Source organism: Bos javanicus, chromosome 11 (assembly GCF_032452875.1).
Source record: "Bos javanicus breed banteng chromosome 11, ARS-OSU_banteng_1.0, whole genome shotgun sequence".
Lineage (NCBI taxonomy): Eukaryota > Metazoa > Chordata > Mammalia > Artiodactyla > Bovidae > Bos > Bos javanicus.
This window is the reverse complement of record NC_083878.1, coordinates 40,633,749-40,658,093: the sequence shown is the minus strand read 5'-3', so window position 1 is coordinate 40,658,093 and position 24,345 is coordinate 40,633,749. Positions and strand designations below refer to the sequence as shown.

At 36.3% G+C, this 24,345-nt stretch overlaps 1 protein-coding gene across 6 annotated transcripts in view; it reads right to left on the bottom strand.

Annotated features, from left to right (window-relative positions):
• VRK2 (VRK serine/threonine kinase 2) overlaps positions 1-24,345 on the bottom strand; it is a 108,713-nt gene that overhangs the window by 18,995 nt on the left and 65,373 nt on the right. For all 6 annotated transcript variants that reach the window (XM_061432438.1, XM_061432442.1, XM_061432440.1 and 3 more), the window contains exons 8-10: positions 13,930-14,062; positions 5,087-5,207; positions 2,481-2,539 (exon numbers count right to left, since the gene is read on the bottom strand). In XM_061432438.1, the coding sequence (XP_061288422.1) occupies positions 2,481-2,539; positions 5,087-5,207; positions 13,930-14,062 (313 nt within the window). The remainder of the gene's footprint in view (positions 1-2,480; positions 2,540-5,086; positions 5,208-13,929; positions 14,063-24,345) is intronic.

The following is a 24,345-nucleotide window of genomic DNA, read 5'->3' as shown; positions in this document are numbered from 1 at the left end:
CATGTTTCCAGAAGCCCTTTAGGGGGCATCTGATTCTTGAAGAGATGAACAAAACAAAAAAAGATTAAATTATATTCACTACCATTTTAATATAAATATTAATGTAAATATTCTGCTGTTCTTTAAGATTGGTAAGCCTGGTTTGGTATGCTGTGCTTAGTCGCTCAGTTGTGTCTGACTCTTTAAGTCCCCATGGACTATAGCCTGCCAGGCTCCTCTGTCCATGGGGATTCTTCAGGAAAGAATACTGGAGTGGGTTGCCATGCCCTCCTCCAGGGAATCTTCCTGACACAGGAATTGAACCAGGGTTTCCCGCATTGCAGGCGGATTCTTTACCAGCTGAGCTACCAGGGAAGCCCTACAATGCTATCAACCAGAATATCCCAAATGGAGAAGAGAGCTGAATATGTGAATATGCTGGGCATAGTTTTCACAAATCATTGTTAGAAGACATGGAAGACTCCTGGTGCTCTACCAGTTGACTGCAGCTGTGCTGGAAAGCCTTCGTGGATCTGGGCTTTAAAAAAATGAGGTACCATGAGGTAGGAGAGGAAGAAAAAGAGAAGAGCCACCTCTGTTACGAATTTATTATGATAAACCTGATGCTCAGACAATTGTGATATAGTACTGGTTTTAAATGTTAGCGTTTCAAGATCTAGATTTATTATATTAGGTACACCTTTTAATTTACTAGCATATTTCCAGAGCTATAAAACAAAATGCTTTGAGTAGTATGAAATTATGATATTCTTGAATCATCTGCTTTTTAAGCTAGTGAAATATTAAGTATCATTAGTATCATTTCAAGAGACAGAAACTTTTGAAACTATTATTATTACACTGAGTGGGACATGCATGCTGCAAACTTCTCAGCTGTTTTATATCATAAAATGTCTTAGTAGCAAACCTTTTGTAAATCAGATTAATTCTCATGCTAGTAATACCCACTTCTCCTAAGCACAAACAACTTGAGACTTTCAGTTAATCATAAAGTTTCAACATTTTGTGCTTTAAAAATAGAAATCTGCATTTTATAAAATAACTATATAGACTCAAACAAATGGTTTGTACTGAAAAAGAGGAGCCTGGCACTCCTCCTACTGTTTCTCATCGTTCAAATCTCATCTCTAGCAACAGCAGTGTCCCAGAACACACACTGGTCCATAGGCATTTATTGTGTATGATTCAGGGCACCTGGGCTTTCTTTTCTAATCCTAAACTCAACAGTTTACTTTTTAGGCAGGAGGGACAATAAAAGACAGATACACAATTAAATTTTTTTTTTTTTAACATTTCATCTCTCATTTTGCTGTCTTATTGAGTAAAATGAAAGCTGTACGATTTGGTAAAAATGCCAATAAGAATATTAGCCAAAAATGAATATTGGCATATTGACTGAGTTACTCAGTGGAGTTACGTTACATAAACAAAAAGCTTTCATCTTGCAGCCCATCCCCACCAATGAGAATACTACTGTCCCATTTGAGTGAAGAAGCAGCAAGACTCACACGGGGCAGACTTATGGGACTTGGGAAATAGAAGTGGGAAAGCACGGCTGGTTTGTTTGTTTCCTATGGAAATGAAAATTCTGGTTTCTGGTCAAAGAAGGGCTGTAAGTATAAGTTTAAAATGATTTAACTCTACTTTCAAACTCTCATGTGGAAACTGATACTATTTGACCTTCTCTAGACAGTCAGTGTACATATTTGCTTTCATAAGTCAGCTAAAAGCTAACTGAAATTGCCTGATACAAATAGAGATCAAGATTCACTCTGCTTATCTTCTCGGAAAGAAAGCAAACCGGACGGCAGAAGCAGGCTCTGTTCTGTGAGGCAATCTAACTCGGCTGTTAAATTGGGGCTGAACAATGTGCCATGCAGCACTTGGGTAATTCTGAATCGCCTTGCTATTTTTACTGACAGTGCTACCAATTAAAGAATTCCAAAACGGTCTATACTAACATGAAAGAGAAACCCATTTAATGAAATATACTTTGAATCCCCAGGTCACATGCCTTGCCAAACCAACAAAAAAATTTTTTTCAGGTTGCTGGGTCGGACTATAATCCAGGTCTAAACAGCATTCAAATGTTTAATAGTTTGCTTTTTTAAATTATTAATTGAAAGCAGTCTTTCCTTAGATCAGCTTTATCTTCAGAGAAACAAAACCAGAAAGTCCACTCTAGAAATACCAGATATAGTAGGCCATTGAACTTGTGCACAATTCCCCAAGCATACATCTGAAAGAAAGCAGTGCCATCAGCAAAGCTGAGAACACTCCCTGAGCAAGTTCTTGCAGCATTCTTGTGTCCTAATGAAAAGAGGATCTAAAAGTTCTCTTCTCTAGCCACCTATTTGGAACCCTGGGGGGTTTCTTCCCACCACTGTGGGAAGGGGATTGGGTGCAGAAAAAGTGACGAGTGACACATGCAGTGACCTGGAAATCCTACAGGGGGAGATAGAAGTTATCATTTGACTTACGGCAGCTGCTTCCGGAAGGAGCCCATTGAAGTACCGACTCAGGGAGCTCATCCAACAGACTGAAACAGAGGAGAGTAAGGCACAGTGAATTTTGTTTGCAATCCTGTGACATGCTGTTTTGATCAGAAAACAAAACTTGTCGATGGGTCACTAATAGTGTGACTTTCCATACTTTTTTTTCCTACCCACCTGTACGGGATAAGGGAAATCCCTCAAATCTCACTGATCAATTTTATATCAATCACCTAGAAACTAAACATAGAAATACAGTATAAATGCTTTAATACAAGGTCTGTATATGCAAATGTAGAAGTAGGGATACATGGTTTTTTTGTAAAAATCTCAAGAAAAAGATATGTGGAAAAATTTTACCTGGATTTACAAAATATTTTTCCTCATGTATTTACCACTGGGAAGGGGTAAATTATTTCCTTTTTATGTATATTGTTCTTCACTGGGCAGTTTTTATGCTATGCTATCCCTGGTGGCTCAGACAGTAAAGAATCCATCTGCAATGCGGGAGACCTGGGTTCAGTCTCTGGGTTGGGAAGATACCCTGGAGCAGGGCATGGCAACCCACTCCAGTATTCTTGCCTGGAGAATCCCCATGGACAGAGGAGCCTGGCGGGCTATAATCTTTGCGGGGTCACAAAGAATTGAACATAGAACTGAGCAATGAAGCACAAGATTAAACTGATTAATAAGAAATAGCCCCCCCAAAACCCATTATTCTAAGACTTTCCAGTGTTTTAGACTGAACAAGTACAAATCTCTTAAGTTGCTTCAGCCACAAATATATAAACACTCAACTAAAATTACTTATATGAACAATTCACTAACTCAGGCATAGGCACAACTACAACAGTAAATGTACTGATCTAATATTACCTGATGTCAGGAACATAAAGGACGGAAGGAAGATACAATATGGTTGAATATGCAAGCCTGCCCTTATTGGGAAATTATGCCTTCTCAGCAAGTTGAATAAATTATGATTATGTACTATATAAGAAGTTTGAATATATTTATATCATAATTGAATATATATCTTATTAATATACATATATATGCCTTAATTATAAACTTCATAATACTAGCTTTACTGGTCAATAGCTTTATGCTATTAATCAGGCCAAAATAAATATATTAACACAGGCAAGGGATCTAAAAATATAAATGGAGATTATATTTATTAGTATTATGTTTTATTATTTATATGATACCCTATTACCTTCAAATATATACATGCAGGCATATTCATTAAAGAGATCTACAATGAACACATCTATACATGCATACTGATAAAAGACCAAAAAAAAATCTGTAAGTCTGTGAATATCTGTAAGTCTTGTGAAAAGAAAAACATATATATTATCATTAGAATTAATATGCTAGTTTTTTTAATAAAGCATTTTATTTAAATTAGATAAACTGAGGTGAGAAATTGGAAACCAAGACTGCTTACATGTGCCCATTACTGTGCTTTGACCCTGACTCACATATTGAAGAGCATTAGTTACCTGAGGGTGAGATGGACACATGAGTCACTGCAGTAAATAACTGACGAGATCGTTCTAATGCTGACATACAAACGTGTTAGTTGGGGTAAGGGACTAGAATGATCAAGACTGAAGTGGAGAGATATATCTTACAATATATGTCAGTATTTACAAATGCAATCTGTACTACTCTCTATCTGAGGGTTAGCTTTCCTCTCTGTTAAGAACTGATGTCACACTGAATTTGAAAGACTGATTTCTAAGGATTAGTTACCCCTTCGGTAAACTTCTGTTGTGACTTGTCTTATTTAAAATACAGCAGCTTTTTCCAATCATGATATTATATCTGTACATAACTACTGTTGAGAATATCTTGGTACGTAATGAAAAATTGACTATGCTGTGTTATAAGCAATTGACTTTTTCTTAGGCCTGATCAAAAGGCCTAAGAAAAAAGTGAGAAGAACAGTAAAAGAGTAACCCACTCTGCTCTTAGTCTAACCTATTTCTCATGCTAATAGAGTTTAGGTGATAAAAATTGAATGTGGAATATTATAAATGTTTATGTGGCTGCAAAATGATCTCTTGGATAAACATCTCATATACAAATTTTGTTTGTTTCTTCCTTAAGAAACCGAACATTCTCCCTCCCAAAACACAGGATTAAAAAGAAGTATGTTCTTCTCACTTGAAAAAATAAGTCCTGTTTATCCCACTCCACCCTGTTGCTTTGCACAGTTAATATCAATCACACCAAGCTACCAAGCTCACACTAACTCCATGTACTTGTACAATGATAATTTGAAAATTCTCTTCCTTGAAAATACCACCACCTAGAATCTAAGCTTTGGAAAACACCCTGTGAAGTAACAAATATTTCACTTTATATTTTGCATTACAACTCAATAGATGTGATTTCATAGGTGTTAGCTTAATGGAGTGTATGTCTGTAAGCTGTTTGGTTTTTTAAAAATATTTTTCAAATTTAAGAAATTTGCTTTGGCTATCATGTTAGTTGAATGGCAGTCTTTTCTGGGATATTAACTTGCTTTAGTGTATCCTTTCAGCCCTGGTGCTGTAAATGATGGAATACTTGAAAATATGTACTTTGTTTTCGCAGCCTGGACAGCTACAGGGTCCTGCAGGTTCCTTTCCCAGGGCAGTCTCCCACATAACCACCGCAGCAGGCAGTAGCCGAGGATCTCAAGGTCACTTCGTCTGGACAGGGCTATAGGAATAAGCATTAAGACAGAGAGATGAGGGATAAGCAAGTTTTGAGAAATAGAGAAATCACTGAATGAACTACCACTGATGAAATATGAAAAAGCCAAATGGGCGATGTGTTTTGTTTGTTCAGCTGGAGAAAAGCTTAAACGCCCAGGCATTTGGCCCCAGTCCACAGACAGGCAGTGACTTGTTGCTGTTGAAAGTAAGGGTCAGTTTCCTCACCTCCTCCAACTTCATCCTTCCTTAGTCTGGCCTGTCACATGAACTTGATCTCCATGGCCTCTGACATGATCCAGACAACCCATAACCTGGCACCAACACTTTCTCAAAGAGCCAAGCAGTAAAACAAAGAAATAAATGTCTGCAGCTAAATTGCTAACATATGTTCCAGGAAGTCCATGGGGTCTGCATTGGTCATGCAGAGACCCTTCGAGTGCAGACTAAACATTGATGGCCTTTCCTGTTCCACTCGAACTAGTAGCCTTTGAAATTGGAAGAATATGACAAAACTGCCATCTAGTGTGCAGTATTAAAATACAGGTCTTTCTTAAGACTTTTCAATTAAATGAGAGTACAGGAAAAATACGCCTGTTTTGTGGGTACACAGATCTAGAATTTTATGAATATAATTTTAGATATAAGCAGTGCTATGGTGAAATTCTGGTCAAACATCCTGAAAAAAAAAAGGTAAAGCAATAGAGTGCGTGAAGGATGAAGGTGGAGGTGGTGGGAAGTAGATTTTAAAGCAAAATAGAGGCTTCCAGAATTTAATATAAGATGGCTTTTCATTTAAAAAATACAGTAAAAGAATACTTTGAGGTCACTGTAAAATCATTTATGTAAAATTACTAAATGACAGACTAATTTCATGATAATTTTATGTGTTTTTTTTAAGTAGCTGATTTCAAAAGGACAATGAAATCTAGTAAAATATCAAAATGTAAAAAATATTACTGAAATAATGATCAAAACATTAACAAAGTCCCACAAAATAAACTCATTTTTATAACCATTCCAAATTGTTATAAAACAATAGGTCGGCTTAGATTTCTACCATGATTTGAATGTTCACCTGTGTAGGGATATAAAATCTCCTAAGTGTAATTCATGGCTGCTAAACCTGCTGTAAACAGGTATCCTGTTTTATTATCTTTCATTAAATATACTCTGAAAAGTCACTCAGTAAACTCAGTTTTTAATTTTAAAAGTCGTCTACTAAGAACAATGTTGCTAGCACACCATAACTACTTTTGGTCACCATACATAAGTTATTATAAAAGCAGAAGACAAGATTAGCTCTCACACATACTCTATCTTAACTGCTATTAGAGTACTGGATTATTAAAGGCCCTTCAATCGAGTAGAATGCAACAGTCTCATGGGTATCATTTCCTTTCTGCACAGCTTCAACAATGTCCTAATGCAAGACTTGGCTCCCCTGTTAAAATAAAAACACAATCTCTACCATGCTGTTTTGCAGTGATTTCTTCAGTAATAAATCTCCCATTAATAATGGAATGGTTCCATTTGTACAGATGTGTTCACAAGTCCCTTTCCCATTATGGCAATTTCTGATTACTACTACTTAAAAAAATTCACATCCTCTAATTTTCAAAAAATTATATTCTGGCACCTGTTTGGACAATATAGGCTACACACAAGAGACCCTCTGAGGAAAAACAACCAGAATTAAAATAGAATGAACATTTCCAGCCACTTCCCCCAACCCTCCAACTGAGGGATTAATTGATATGAAGCTGTAAGTAATGACAAGTCATTTAGATTCCTGAAGCCAATCTTTCATAAACTGGTCTTCATTTGAAATAGCCCTTTGAGAATTAACTTTACTTCACTAGTATAGTTCAATCTTACCTAATTAAACTATGGCATCACACTTTTCAAACTTTTATTTACTTTTACTACATATATATATTAATAACTGTGGTTAGGTAAATGTTTTACCACTGTTTCCACTAAGTTCTACAGATATACACATAATGTTAAAGAAAAAATTCTACAGTAACTCTTTCCCACTATTGAACGGTGAGATGACAGGATTAAAAATGCTTCCAAGCACACACCTCTCCCTGAAAACTCCGTCTCAGGGAAACAAACTGCAAAGTGTGATGTGTTTACTTGAGAATCTAAACTCTAAGACCGTACCAACGACTATGTCATCTCTCCATCTACTACATACAGAAGAGCATTTTTAACACTGGTTAAATTAATTAAAATATTTTGGATGACAATATTAGCATCTATGAGTGGGTATGTAATTAACACAGTAAATTGATCATATATCTAAATTTAATGTAGATGTACTTTAAACAAAAGATAGATAATATAATATCTGTTGAATCTAGGAATCGAACATTTGGATATTTACTGTATTATTCTGTTATTTCCTGTATATCTGACAACAAAATGCTGAAAATTAAAAAACAAGAGTTGATCACCGCTGAAGAAGACAATATCTAACTATGAAAATATTTTTTAATTTGAAAGCTGAAACATATGTTATGGATTATTTTATTTCTGTATAATTTATATTTCTGTATAATTTATTATAATACATAAAGTTTATCAGGTGCACTTGATAGTTAATATAATCATTAACAGCATATTTTCATATATATTTCCTATATGTAAAGTCATACTTTTACTTATGGTATTACTGCTTGGAAATATAGGAAAATTTAGTTATTAATATTTTTCTTCTACATTCTCATGTCACTTTCTAAATATAAATTAGCATCCAATTTTTACTTTGCTTTTTAATATGGTGGTGTTCTCAGTTGCTCAACATTTCTAAATGATTATTGCCAAGAGAAACACCCCCCAAAAAATGTACAGGTGGAGTGGGACTTGAATTCTATTTCCCTAGAAAGCAGATACCAGAAACAGCTGACACTAGAATACATAACTAAAATAAAAACAATCCATGTGATTTATGAAGCTGCTACTGTGCCAGACACTCTAACTGCTTTTATCTTATTTAATCATCTTAATAATAACATGAGGTAAGTATCATTAACCTTGTTGACAAATAAGAAAACAGAGTCTCAGAGAGGTTAAACAACTTGCTCAGTATCACAGAGCAAATATTCACAGAGCTCTGCACTGAAATCCAAAGCGTTCAGAATCCAAAGCCAACACTCAAATCTGCCAATTACTTTGCCACCCTTGTTAGTTTTAACACCATTTAGACAATATTATATACACTGCTTCTATAGTCAGGGAAGTATTTGAAGCAGGCATTTTAACTTAAAACACCAAAAGATATACTGACCAAAGACAGGTGTACTGGCAAGGAAGAAATAAGCAGCAGATCGAGGTCTAAGCTGCAGCACTAACAAAATTTTTCATGCAACCAAACTTTCATGAAACTATTTGTTTAAAACTACTTCATTCTGATGAAAAAGACTGTCTAGTTAAAACATTAATTTATAAAGTGTTAAATGGTTCTTCCAAGCTGGAACAGAAACAACAAAGAAATCACACTGGAGAACTGGTCCTTACTATGAAGATAAACTGCAGTAAACTTATCTGGGTGAGATTCACCAAATGGAATGAAAGAATTGGGAGAAAAAGAAAAATATCAGTGTTAATCCCCAAATGGATCTGATTATTTGCCTAACATGTTTTCTATATAGACAACAGTTTTTTTCTTATATAGAGTAACATTACAAAGTAGGAGGAAAAACAAGTTTTTGTAGGAAATAATAAAATGAACCTGAAAACTTCTGCCTTAAGCAAACAGGGTTTAATTGCTCAAAATACTAGTTTATATATTCAGAAATGACAATAGGAAAGCAGAAAACATCTCAGTAAGACGCTTATCTGAGAAGTGAATTGTGACTATATGCAGAACAAATTTAAAGGTTACTCTTGTTTTTCCAACTAGTAACCTATGTTATTTTTTATTTATTTTTTAACCTATGTTATTTAGTAGTTTTTCCAATTCAGATATAAAAAGAGCTAGGGAACTTTAAGGTGGCTCCAATTTACTGCAATTAGGATATTAGGAAAGTAGAATGCAATGTGTCACATTTCAAATAAATAAAATCAGGGCTCTCATTTCTTCAGTACCTTTTAAATCCTAGGCCTTAGTTTTTGATGAAACACTACTGTGTGATCTCAGGAGAAGTTATTCAACAGAGCAAAGGTATCTTACATTTGGCCAATGTGTATTCTTAACCCAACCAAACAGTTTAAGATCTATGCCAGGACTTTGAAAGTCTTGTCTAAATGTCAAAATTGGGTTATGCCACATAGAGGGAATAGTGCCTTCATTAACATTTATTTGTACATCAACCAAGGAGTATTTATAGCAGTGAAATTTACTTAAAAATAAAAATCAACGGTATGTTTTTCTGACTACTAGTAGATTCAGTAGTAACTTGAAGGTTTACCTTAATATCTTATAATTGAAAAATGGGTTCCCTTTTTTGAATTATTGTTTAGGAAGTTAAATATTGTGTAAACCATGTCATTTCCCCAAGTTTGGTAGCATGAAAACACATTCGCAGTTTATCTCACATATATTTTGTAAGTTGGAGTGCCATATTAGAGTGAAATGCAGCCATGCAGGAAATAACACAAGACTTGGATTTCATAAACTGTAGCAATTGGCAAAAAAATTTAAAAGTATGCAATATAGTTCTTTCCTTGATACTGAATATATCATATAACAAACGGACATTTAAAATGCAATTTAGATATCACATTGTATGGTCATCAATGATGTCAAATTAAAACAGGTATTATACACTCAATGCACAGGTCTGAAGTATTTAAAAAAGCTCAATATGTTAAGTGCAGTATATCTCTAGAGAAATTAGGTATTGACTGCATGCCTCAGTGAGCAGAAAAATCTACAAAAATCCATACCACACATTGATCCCAATATTGCTTTTTAACATTACTAAGAATGTAACAAATTTTAAAATAGTGTATTTGACACAGATATAATTCCCTTTAATTATCAGGCAACAAGCCCAAAAATATGTCAATGTTTATACATGTTGGTTTTTATGAATAAAAGATTAATAATAGATGAGATAAGCCCAACATGTATTACTCTAATTTTACACTAAATGAAGCACTTCAGCCACTCAAAAAACACTTCTAGGTCATATAAGAGAACTGAGTTTAGAAGAATGATTACAATTTGAAAAAATACAGATATATACATGTACAATAGCTCAAGAATAGTTATCTATCCATTCACCCATCTGTTCATTCACCTTTATATATCTCTATTCATATTTTTACTTATAATAATACAAGCTACCCTCCTTTTACACAGTTGAACTAAAAATGCTTATGCAAAACTGATGACTGGCACCTTATACAAATTTATTATGAAAACCCAACTATTAATAATTCACAGAAACATGAGAGTTAGCTTCAGTTTCTGAATAACCACTACAAAGGTAACAGACCAGACAGTCTGACCAGGTTAGCAATATATCTGTTAAGTGTCTAATCCATAAGTCAGTCTTACATTGAAGGCTGGATATTTCCCAGGGCCTGATCAAGCCAAGATAAACCTAAAACATAACAAATGCTCTGACAACTAGAGATTCTATTTTCTAGTGATAACTTGTTTTGCTCTTTATGTTTTCCCTTGCATTATCTGTCTCAGTATTTATTTGATCTCATAGCTGCACTGGTATAGAAAAGATTTTTCTGAGATTAAACTACATAATGTATACTGAAAGTAAACACATTAATATTTATGAATCTGACCTTCTGCATTTACCTACAGGATTTATGGCCTTGTTTATACTAGTTTCTAGATAGGACTAAATGATTACTTCATTTTGAATAAAATCCTAAAATGAAATGTTTTATTTTGGAAAATTAAATCTAAAACATTAGGAATGAATAGTATTCAAATATTTCAGCAAATGTGTGTACATGCACATCTATGCATCTGTGTGTGGAAGTATATATGTGTGTACACATATAAGTGAAGGCATATGCATATATATGCATACCTATATATGTAAATACAGATATGGTGAGAACTTTACTGTATACTCTATTTTTAATGCATTAAGGGAATCTAATTTTTATAGAAATCTTTTTAAACCTGTGGTAAAAATGAATATTCACTCCAGGTTATAACTTTTCAGCAAATCCCAAAAATAGGTAGTGGAGGTTCCAACCTGAGTAGCCTTCCCAAAGAGGTAATATCTTTCTATTACTATTCTCAGTTCATTCTTCTCTCCAAAGACCTAGCATGGTGAAATCTACCCAGCTCATCAACATGTACTATTATTTAGGGAGCAAAAAACTTAAATACACTACAGAATAAAATATTGTTCAAATCTTTCATGAAGGTAGCATAATGAAAATATTTACCTAAACTATGGAATAACTGAGGAGGACTTTCAGAATTACCACAGTCCAAACAGTGATCAGACCAACATCCATCAACTCCACTTTCCCATTCCACAATCACAGTTATATTTATAATGGTCAAAATCTAATCACATCAGTATTAGAGCTATTGGTTGAACTTGGTGGCCCAATCATAAGTTAACATCGTCAATAATGTAATTGGACCAATGCTTAAGAGTCTGTATGATGAATTTCCAGTTATACTACTATCAAAAAGTACTTTCAGGTCTCTAAATATTCTTTCATACTAATACATCTTGCAATAGTAAAGAACAAAATTCACTGAGAACTTTAAAAAAATAAAACAAAACATTATCAGTGAACACTTGACTTTTACATTCCTTGTCCTTAATCGCTCAGTCTTGTCTGAATCTTTGCGACCCCGTGGACTACAGCCCACCAGGCTCCTCTGTCCATGGGGTTTTCCAGGCAAGAACACTGGAGAGGGTTTCCACTCCCTTCTCCAGAGGATCTTCCCAATCCAGGGATCAAACCCAGGTCTCCTGCACCGCAGGTGGATTTTTTTACCGTCTGAGTCACCAGGGAAGCCCTTAATTAAAGCCAGTGTCCCATTTATATCATTTTTAAAAGGCCATTTATTCATTAACAATGTTAATGGTGAAAAATAATACAATATTATTAAATTTCTGAGTGAAATCATTACTTTTTTAACCAAACTATCCTTGAAAAAAAATGCAGTGATTTCTCTTACTCTGATCAGGAGTTATATGAGCTAATTTCCAACCCCCCCAAATTTAACCTATGATTCTTCCTGAAAGGAAGAAGGTATACAACTGACACCCTTGTTCCACTTTTTCAGTGGCCAACCAGTCCATTCTGAAGGAGATCAGCCCTGGGATTTCTTTGGAAGGACTGATGCTAAAGCTGAAACTCCAGTACTTTGGCCACCTCATGCAAAGAGTTGACTCATTGGAAAAGACTGATGCTGGGAGGGATTGGGGGCAGGAGGAGAAGGGGACGACAGAGGATGAGATGGCTGGATGGCATCACTGACTCGATGGACGTGAGTCTGAGTGAACTCTGGGAGTTGGTGATGGACAGGGAGGCCTGGCATGCTGCGATTCATGGAGTCGCAAAGAGTAGGACACGACTGAGTGACTGAACTGACTGACTGACCTTAAACTACAGTGGGTTTTAAATGCCCTCGAAAATTATCAAGACCCTCTACATTACATGGTCAATGGTCCTTTTAATAGAAAAGGCAATGATATACAGTTGTTTGCACCAACAAAAACTTGTTAGAAAGTATCAGTTTAGGGTAACAGTTCAACAGCCATTAACAAGTGCAAATATCTAACTGCCTTTTAGTGAAAATGCGGTCCATTTGAAGCTGTTTAAAAATTATTTGTGTGGTTTAGTACATTTGAAAATACTTTTGTAAACAAAGTTTATGAATAATATAATTTTGAAAGCCAAAGTTTTTCAAGTCACCATTTTTTTTTTTACTAGCATAACATTAGAATTGACTTTTTGTCTTGCTGACAGAGCAACTAAGAAAGTACAGTTGCACTGACCATATTGATTGTGAACAAAGCAACCATCAGGGGGGACTCTGCACCATATATTTTCAATATTGAACTCCTACTTCCTTTTCCATGGCTTTCTGGGTCGGCTATTGGATTTGGACTGCAGTGTAATAAACAGCTAAGGTTTAATTAATGGTAAATGAATACAAGACATAGGTTATGACTTTAACTAATTAGGGAATTGTTGAATTAAGTCTGCCTTGGAATGCAAGGCAGTACAATCAATATCCAATAAAAGGACTATGTATGTAATTTACCTGCAAATGTGTTTCCAATACCATCAAAGTGAGTTTAAATAAGTAAGATATATGAAAGGTGACTAGGAGAGATTTCCACAAGTTAACACTTCATAGTTTCAGAAAAGACTTCCTTATTGTTGAGATGGTATCTTCTAAATCTCTGGTGAGAGCACAATGAAAAATATGAATCATTCTTCACACATGTACCTGCACCAAACCCGAAAGAGTTTCTAAAGCATAAAAATTCAGTTGTTAACTTTCAAGTTTAACGTAAACAACTAGTACTTTAGGCTGCTCCAAATGAGCAACAAATTTTGCTTACTTGACATCTTTTATTCTTTTTTCACTTGTCAAAAGTCTGTATCTCTTCTCTCAGTTAGAAGAGTATTTGTTGACATACAGGAATTCACTACTTTTGATAAAAATCTCACCACTGTTCTCATTCTTCAAACTGACCAGGCAAAAAGGTCATTTCATGGAGCCTTAGGACTTTGTTCTAATTTTTCTGAAATAAAAAAAAGAAACCTACCTACTCCCTTGTGGGCATCCAAGCTGGTAAACTCTATTGTCCCATTATGGCCTTTTTTAGGATTTTCCTGATACTGTTTGTGGTTCCCATTGGGACAATATCTGTAGGAAAGTCCATAATCTGCAAGATAAACCTGGAAGATGTGAACAGACAAATGAATAATGTTTTTGTCCTTTGAAAATTTAACCTTTATAATTAAGTCTTAAGAAACTGATAGGTTAAGAGAACCTCAGATCTGTATTTTATTAAACCAAACGGTGCCTTCAGATAAAATATATACAACTGGGGGCCATAACAATGAACTGTCTAACTTAAATACTTACTTCAACATAGGCATATCTTGTTTCTGAGTTGACTTAGATTTTCATTCTTTTTATTCTGCTCTTAAATTCCCTTCCCTCCAGGTGGGCATGTAGATGTCATAAACCACAATATGTCTTTTTATCTATATTCATACAGCTTATGAGGATCAGCCTTTTTTCTTAGTAACCCCTCCCTGTAACATAAAACTATTTCAACAGGGAGGGGAGATGAGAACAATCTAAAAATAGTAAGCTAATATTACAGGAATCTCCATTAACAGGAAGCATAAAAACAGTGAACAGACTATAAGAGGTAACTGTCAAAATTAAAAAAAAACAAAACAAAAAAAACCCCAGCATCATGTTGTCCGTATTTCAGAATGGAACATCAATGCAGTACTTTTGGTCTTTCAGACCAATCTATATCACCACTGTTATCTTTGTAAGTCAGTCAGAATCTAAGCAGGGTATCCAAACAGAATATAGATTGTTGAAAAGTCAGATGGTAACTCAAGTGAATTTTCCTAAGGTTACTTTTGGAGAGAGAAAGAAGGGAGGGGAGAAGTAGTTTTACAGATAGACCATACACTGAATAGGGATATGTTATGATTAGACGTTTATTCTAACATATATCAGATGGTAAAGAGTCAGTCTGCATGCAGAACACCTGGGTTCAATCCCTGGGTTGGGAAGATCTCCTGGAGAAGGGAATGGCACCAACTCCAGTGTTCTTGCCTGGAAAATCCCACAGACAGAGGTGCCTGGCAGGCTACAGTCCAAAGTGGTGCTAAGAGTCATACACAACTGAAGCGACAGCATGCACACACGTCAGCATATTATACTTTCCATATACATGTTACCATGATCCTCTCCCCTCTAAACCACTGGAAAAGAAAGCAGCTTCAACTTTTAAAATGGATTGTTTCACATGTATTTCTTTAAAATTTAGGGAATAAGGCAACACTTCACAATGTTCAGCTTTAAGACAATAGAGTATTAATATTATAATACAACTGGAATTTTAAAAGATACCTATTAAAAGAAAATAAAATTTTAATTGAAGTTGTTGGTTTCAGGACAGCCTAAGTAGAAGATATTCTGAACTTCAAAATATAAACAACACAGTTTCCTTCATTTGCTGAAAAACATAGCTTGCTAGATTGTATGAAAACATGATATTTCAGTTTTGTCTCTCACTCACAGATGCCATTTCTCAACATGGCTTCAGGAGTAACTGCCCAAAGTAACTGCACTTCAGAATCAGATGTAAAACTGGTTGCTTGCTTTCACTATTTATGATGCATTTTTATCTTTATTTGAGAACTAAATAGACTTCACTTTGCAAAGTAGACATCCTGAGAATGTAGATATTGATAGCAAATGGAAAGGCTCTCATTCAGTTCAACAGAGATATCAAAAGCTTTACAGATGAGAAAAAGCTAAGAGAATTCAGCATCACCAAACCAGCTTTACAATAAATGCTAAAGGATCTTCTCTAGGTGGGAAACACAGAGAAGAAAAAGACCCTCAAAAACAAACCCAAAACAATTCAGAAAATGGCTATAGGAACATTCATATTGATAATTATCTTAAATGTAAATGAACTAAATGCTCCAACCAAAACACATAGACTGGCTGAATGGATACAAAAACAAGTCCTGTATATATACAAGAGACCCACTTCAGATCTAGGGACACATACAACCTGAAAGTGAGGGGAGAGAAATAGATATACCATGCAAATGGAAATCAGAAGAAAGCTGGAGTAGCAATACTTGTACCAGATAAAAAAGACTTTACAAAGTAAAGACTGTTACTAGAGATAAGGAAGCACACCACATAATGATCAAGGGTTCAATCCAAGAAAATACAACAATTATAAATATTTATGCACCAAACATAGGAGCACCTTAATACATAAGGCAAATGCTAACAGCTATAAAAGGGGAAACTGAAAATAACACTTTAATAGTGGGGGACTTTAACACCCCACTTACATTAGTGGACAGAAAATACACGGACAGACCACCCAGAAAGAAAAAAACAAAAAAGAAAACACAAGCTTTAAATGACACCATAGACCAGATAGATTTAACTGCTATTTATAGGACATTCCACCTGAAAGCAGCAGAATACACTTTTTTCCTCCAGTGCACACAGAACATTCTCCAGCATAGATCATATACTGGGTCACAAATCAAGCCTTAGAAAGTTTAAGAAAATTGAAATTTCATCAAGTATCATTTCCATAATGCTATGAGATTAGAAATCAATTACAGGAGAAAAAAAAAAACCTGTAAAAAAAAATCACAAACACACGGCAAAAAAACACACAGCATTAAATAACTAAGAGATCACTGAGGAAATTAAAGAGGAAATAAAAAAACTACATAGAAAAAAATGACAACAAAAACACAATGACCCAAATCTATGGGGTGCAGCAAAAGCAGTTATAAAAGGGAATTTTATAGCAATTCAATCTCATTTCAAGAAACATCTCAAATAAACAATCTAGCCTTACACCTAAAGCAAGCAGAAAAAGATGAACAGACAAAACTCAAAGTCAGTAGAAGAAATCATAATGATCAGAGCAGAAATAAACAGAAATGAAGAAATCAAGAGCAAAGATCAATAAAACTCAAAGTTGGTCCTTAGAGAAGATAAACAAAATTGATAAACTTTTAGCCAAACTATCAAGAAAAAAAGGGAGAGGACTCAAATCAATAAAATTAGAAATGAAAAAGAAAGTACAACTGACACTGCAGAAATACAAAGGATCATAAGAGACTAACAAGCAACTATATGCCAATAAAATGGACAACCTGGAAGAAACAGGCAAATTAATGGAAAGGTACAACTTTGCAAGACTAAACCAGGAAGAATTAGAAAATGTAAAGAGATCAATCGCAAGTAATGAAATCGAAACTATAATTAAAAATCTTCTAAGAAACAGCAGTCCAGGACCAGATGGCTTCACAGGTAAATTCTATCAAACATTTTAAGAGCTAACATCAATCCTTCTCAAACTCTTCCAAAAAATTACAGAAGGAGGAACACTCTCAAATTCATTCTGTGAGGCTACCATTAGCCAGACACCAAAACCAGACAAAGATATCATGAAAAAAGAAAATTACAGACTAGTATCACCTCATGCGAAGCGTTGACTCATTAGAAAAGACTCTGATGCTAGGAGGGATTGGGGGCAAGAGGAGAAGGGGATGACAGAGGATGAGATGGCTGGATGGCATCACTGACTCGATGGACATGAGTCTCAGTGAACTCCGGGAGTTGGTGATGGACAGGGAGGCCTGGCATGATGCGATTCATGGGGTCGCAAAGAGTCGGACACAACTGAGTGACTGATCTGATCTGATCTGATCACTGATGAACATAAGACACAAAAATCCTCAACAAAATATTAGCAGACAGAATCCAAGAGCACATTAAAAGGATCATACACCATGATCAAGTGGGATCTATCCCAGGAATGCAAGGATTCTTCAATATACACAAAGCAATCAATGTTAACACCATATTAACAAATTAGAGAATAAAAAAGCAATCTTCTCAACAGATGCAGGAAAAACTTCTGACAAAATTCAACACACGTTTATGATAAAAACTCTCCAGAAAGTGGGCACAGAGGGAATCTACCTCAACATAATAAAGGCCATATATGACAAACCCACAGTAAACATCATTCTCAATGGTGAAAAACTGAAAGCATTTCCACTAGGATCAGGAATAAGACAAGGATGTCCACTCTTGCCACTCATATTCACCATAGTTTTAGGAGTCCTAGTCATGGCAATCAGAGAAGAAATAGAAATAAAAGGAATATAAACTGGAAAATTAGAAATAAAACTGTTACTATTTGCAGATGACATGATACTGTACATAGACAATTCTAAAATCCTAAAAATGCCACTAGAAAACTACTAGAACTAATCTATGAATTTAGTAAAGCTGCAGGATACAAAATTAATGCACAGAAATGTCTTGCTTTCCTATACAATAACAATGGAAGATCAGAAAGAGAAATTAAGGAAACAATTCCATTCACCACTGCAACAAAAAGAATAAAATATTTAGGAATAAATGTACCTAAGGAAGCAAAAGAACTATACTCAAGAAAACTATAAAACACTAATGAAAGAAATCAGAGATGACACAAACAGATAGACAGATATACCATGTTCTTGGATTGGAAGAATCAACACTGTCAAAATGAATGTACTACTCACAGCAATCTATAGATTCCATGCAATCCCTATTATATTGCTAATGGCATTCTTCACAGAATTAGAAGAAAAATTTTTACAATTTTTATGGAAACACAAAAGACACCAAATAGCCAAAGCAATCTTGAAAAAGAAACACAGAGGCAGAGGAATTAGGCTCCCCAATTCTGAACTATAGTACAAAGCTACAGTAACCAAGACAGTATGGTATTGGCACAAAAGCAGAAATGTAGACTAATGGCACAGGATAAAAAGTCCAGAGATAAACCCAGGCACCTATGGTCACCTAATCTATGACAAAAGAGGCAAAAATGTACAATAGAGAAAAGACAGCCTCTTCAGTAAGCGGTTCTGTGAAAACTGGACAGTTACATGTAAAAAAAAATGAAATTAGAACATCACCAAACACCATGCTGCTGCTGCTGCTGCTGCTAAGTCGCTTCAGTCATGTCTGACTCTGTGTGACCCCAGAGACGGCAGCCCACCGGGCTCTCCCGTCCCTGGGATTCTCCAGGCAGGAACACCGGAGTGGGTTGCCATTTCCTTCTCCAGTGCATGAAAGTGAAAAGTGAAAGTGAAGTCACTCAGTCATGTCTGACTCTTAGCGACCCCATGGACTGCAGCCTACCAGGCTCCTCCATTCATGGGATTTGCCAGGCAAGAGTACTGGAGTGGGTTGCCATTGCCTTCTCCGACCAAACACCATACACAAAAATAAACTAAAAATGCATTAAAGACCTAAGCGTAAGACTAGACATTATATAACTCTTAGAGGAAAACCAAGGAAAAAGACTGTGACATAAACTATAGCAAGATCTTTTTTGACCTATCTCCTAATAAAAACAAAAATAAACAAATGGGACCTAATAAAACATAGAATATTTTGCACAGCAAAGGAAACCATAAACAAGAGGAAAACACAGCCCTTAGAATTGGAGAAAATATTTGCAAATGAAGCAATGGACAAAGGATTAATCTCAAAAATATACAAACAACTCATGGAGCTCAATACAAAAAAGCTGTCCAGGTGGCACAAGTGATAAAGAAGCCACCTGCCAATGCAGGAGACTTTTAAGAGATGTGGGCTTGAACCCTGGGTTGGGAAGATCCTTTGGAGGAGGGCATGGAAATCCACTCCAGTATTCTTGCCTGGAGAATCCCAGGAACAGGGGAGCCTGGTGGGCTGCCGTCTCTGGGGTTGCACAGAGTTGGACATGACTGAGCGACTTAGCAGCAGCAGTAGCAAAGCAACTAAAGCAACTCAGCATACAGCATGCACATAGAGATCAACACAAAAAACCAACAACCCAAGCAGAAAATGGGCCTAAGATCTAAACAGGCATCTCTTCAAAGAAGACATACAGATGGCAGAGGGACATGGAAAGATATTCAACATCACTAATTATTAGAAAAATATACATCAAAACTACAAAGAGCACTTCAAACTGATCAGAATGGTCATCATCAAAAAATCTACAAACAGTCCATGGAATTTATAAATTCTATACAAAATGTACAAAATCTATACAGTCCATGGAATTTTCCAGGCCAGAATACTGGAGTGGGTAGCTTTTCCCTTCTCTAGGGTATCTTCCTAATCCAGGGATCAAACCCAGGTCACCCGCATTACAGGCAGATTCTTTACCAGCTGAGCCACAAGGGAAGCCCAATTAATAGAAAAATACCAGTCAAAACTACAATGAGGTATCACCTCACACTGGTCAGAATGGCCATCATCAAAAAATCTACAGACAATAAAATGCTGGACAGGGTGTGGAGAAAAGGGAACCCTCTTGCACTGCTGGTGGAAATGTAGATTGATACAGTCACTGTAGAGAACAGTATGGAGGTTCCTTAAAACACTAAAAATAGAACTACCACATGACCCAGCAATCCCACTACTGGGCATATACCTTGAGAAAACCATAATTCAAAAGGACACATGTACCCCAATGTTCATAGCAGCACTATTTACAATAGCCAGGACATGGAAACAATCTAAATATCCATCTAAAGATTAATGGATAAAGATGTGGTACATTTATACAATGGAGTAATACTCAGCCACCAAAAGAAACAATAAAGGGTCATATGTAGAGACATGAATGGACCTAGAGTTTGTCATACAGAGTGAAGTAAGTTGGAAAGAGATAAACAAGTATCTTATATTAACACATACATGTGGAATCTACAAGAACAGTGCTGATGAAACTATTTCCAGGGTAGGAATAGAGACACAGATGTAGAGAACAGACATGTGAGCACATGGCAGACAGGGAAGGGGATAGTGGGATGAACTGAGAAATTAGGATTGACATGTGTAAAACAGATAGCTAGTGGGAACCTTTAAAAAACACAAGACACTCAGCTTGGTGCTCGGTGGTGACCTAGATGGGTGTGATGGAGGTCCAAAAGGGAGGAGATATATTTATACATAGAGCTGATTCACTTCATTGTACAGCAGAAGACAATATAGCATTGTAAAGCAATTATATTCCTTCTTGCTAGGTAGAGTAATCTTGGTTGGTTTTTCCCTTTCATCACTTTTAATACATCCTGCCATTCCCTTCTGGCCTACAGAGTTTTTGCTGAAAAATCAGCTAATAGCCTTAATGGGGATTCCCTTGTATGTTATTCAGTTTTGTTTTGTTCTCTTACAACCTTGTGAGATAGGTAGGGAAGATGTATCACTATACACATTTAACAGATGAAAAATAGTATGATACACCCAAATAATGCAAGTCATCCAACACTCACTAAATTCAGCTTCTACAAAACATTTTATTGCTTTAGTGAATTTTTCGGCTGTCCCCTCCCCCTCAAAAAACATCTAATCTACACTAATACTTTCAAGGACTTTCAATTTTAATATTTTATTATTAAAAAGGTAGTATAGTAGCCATGGAGACACAACCTCATTAAGAAAGAACTGGTCTTTCACCTGTGAGGAGTGCAATACTCTGACAACCTCCAGAGGCAGCACCACTAGGAACCAGCACAGCAAGTGAGCCAAAACCACAGTCTCCCCTGGCAGCTCCTACTGAAGAATGATCATGGTGGGAAAGCTGTGTGGCCATTTTTACCCAACTGGAGACTCTTCAAAGGGGACCCGTTAGCTCTGGTCATCCCTAATTGGCCAAGATTTTTTCGGAACTATATCACAGTCTGAGCTCTCCCTGCCCAATCTTCCTGTTTCCTTTTCTTTCATAGGTGTCATTGCAACATCTCACTCTGAAAGCTTTCCTTGTCCAAGCACACTTCCTCTCCTTTTATCTTTCTATTGTGCTGTGCTAAGTCGCTTCAGTTGTGTCTGACTCTGCGATCCTATGGACTCCAGCCCACCAGGCTCCTCTGTCCATCTGATTCTCCAGGCAAGAATACTGGAGGGGACTGCCATGCCTTCCTCCAGGGGATCTTTCAGATCCAGGGATTGAACCTGTGTCTCTTATGTCTCCTGCATTGGCAGGCGGGTTCTTTACTGCTAGTGCTTTTCTCCTATACAGGTACTATACTCCTTCGCCTCAATAAAGAGCTTGTACTCCTAATGCTGTCTCCACATCTGTGTCTCTGAAAAATGAATTTGACACAGATAGTAAATTATAGCCCTGATTAAAAGCACTAAACTAATAAAGATGAAAAACAAATTAGCTTTTGATGACCATGAAAATCATAACTTTTCCTATACTAAATAGATCTGCCTCAAAAACCAACTTCCTACTTTACCTAGCCAAATTTACAACCACAGAGCTAGGTTCGGGTTTCCCTGATAGCTCAGCTGGTAAAGAATACAGGTGCAATGCAGGAAACCCCAGTTCGATTCCTGGGTCGGGAAGATGCCCTGGAAAAGGGATAGGCTACCCACTCCAGTATTCTTGGGCTTCCCTGGTGGCTTAGATGGTAAAGAACCCACCTGCATTGTGGGAGACCTGGGTTTGATCCCTGTGTTGGGAAGATCCCTTGGAGAAGGGAAAGGTTACCCACTCCAGTATTCTGGCCTGGAAAATTCCATGGACTGTATAGTTGAGGCCAAGTTCTCAAGTTCTACATTTAACTAAATCTTTCCTTCCCTCTCCCTGCCTTCTTATGCTTGTGGGATCTTGTAACACTTTGTTTTTCCAAATGGACGAGAGAAAGGAATGATTAAAGAGCAGTGTGTGATAACTCTTCCTTGCAGTGAATCACACTGGAAGGGCCTTTGTCTTCAGTTCAGCACCCCTCCAGGAACACCCCAAGGGCTCTTCTCCACTTCCTACCATACCTCCTGGATTGACACCTCACACTTCCAAGATCCACCACTCATACCTGAATCCTATTCTGATAAGTAGACCCTTTTAAACACAAGGCTACTCGTTGGGTTTTCATTTGTGTTCAGATGGATTTACTATTTAAAAATGTACAAAGTTATTTAGCTTTTATTTATGCCTTAGTTTCACATGTATAGGCTATAAACTCCTATAGGACAATGATAATGATATATACATTTTTATATCCATGACAGCACCTACTCTGAGGTCTTCTGCACAGGAAGCTTAAATGAAATTTTATTGATCTGACTTGATAATAATAATTGGACAAATAGAAGTAAATCCCTTTCAACAGCCACCTGAGTGCCAAGCATGATCAAATATGAAGAATCATACATTTTTAAAAGGAAAGAAAAACAAAATGAATGCATATGATTGAATACTTGCTATGCAAAGGCAATATACGCTTTACAGAAGTCAAATTATTTAACCCTCATGACCCTAAGAGCAAGCTATTTTAAGATACCTTGAGGATGAGAAAAGACGATAAGTGAGTTTAGGTTCTCTGTGCAAAACAAATAAACCTACAGTAACTGGCAAAGTTGAGATCAGAATCTAAATCAGCCTAACCAGAAGACTGAGGTTTTTCCAATGTCCCACACAGAGGAGGGAGGGGTGACACCAGCACATCTAGAAGTGACATCCACTCTGAAAAAAGCCTAACAGATTTTAAAATAATAATATTTTAGAGTAGGGGTGGAGACAGGTTATTTCCTAATTGGGGAACTCAAAGAACAAAGTGACATTGAGTTGGGCCTTGAAAAATATCTAAGATTTTCACGAACGGAGATAGGGAAGAGGAGATAAAACAAGGAAAACCAGGGCTGGATTAGTGTCTGCTGGGAATGTAGAGGTTATTAGAAACACATTACAAGCCAGGAAAAAAAAAACAAAAAACAGTTATAATGGATTTATAGGAAGCTTTGAAAACCATGCTAAGAAGCTGGGACACAATTTCTGCATGCAGAAAGAAGTCACCAAAGTTTTTTGGCAAGGAATAATATTATCAGCGCTGGCAGCATCATAATGGGGAAATGAAAGCAGAGAATCCATTTAGGAAAATATGATAATAGTCCAGGCAAGAGACAATGAGAGGCTGGAGTAGGGCACTAGTGAACAAAGAAAGAAGACAAAGAAGAGAACAGTAAGAGGGTTGAGAGTCAAAAGTAACTCTAAAAACAGCGTGGCTAGTTGAGTTAGGATTCAATGACCTGGCAAAAAGAGAAAAGGAGGAAAAAGAGAAAATTCAGAAAGAAAATGATTTACTCATCTTTCTATCAAAAGCAAACTGATTGACTGATGGCTAACACACTAATTCCACTATTTTCTGCTTCTCTTAGTTTATGCAGAGCTGAGTGATAGATTCACGGATGATGGAAAACATAAAGGACCTCCTTCCCATCAAGAGTCAAATCTGCTGCCTTCCTGCTCCTCAAGCAACCAGGAAACCTAAGTACCAGGCAGCCAGAACCGCTCATACAGAAGCATTTCTCAACACCTCCATGACAGACAGCCAAGTGTGAGGTGGAGAAGTGGGTGCAAGAGATAACAGAGCTGGAACAGAAAAAA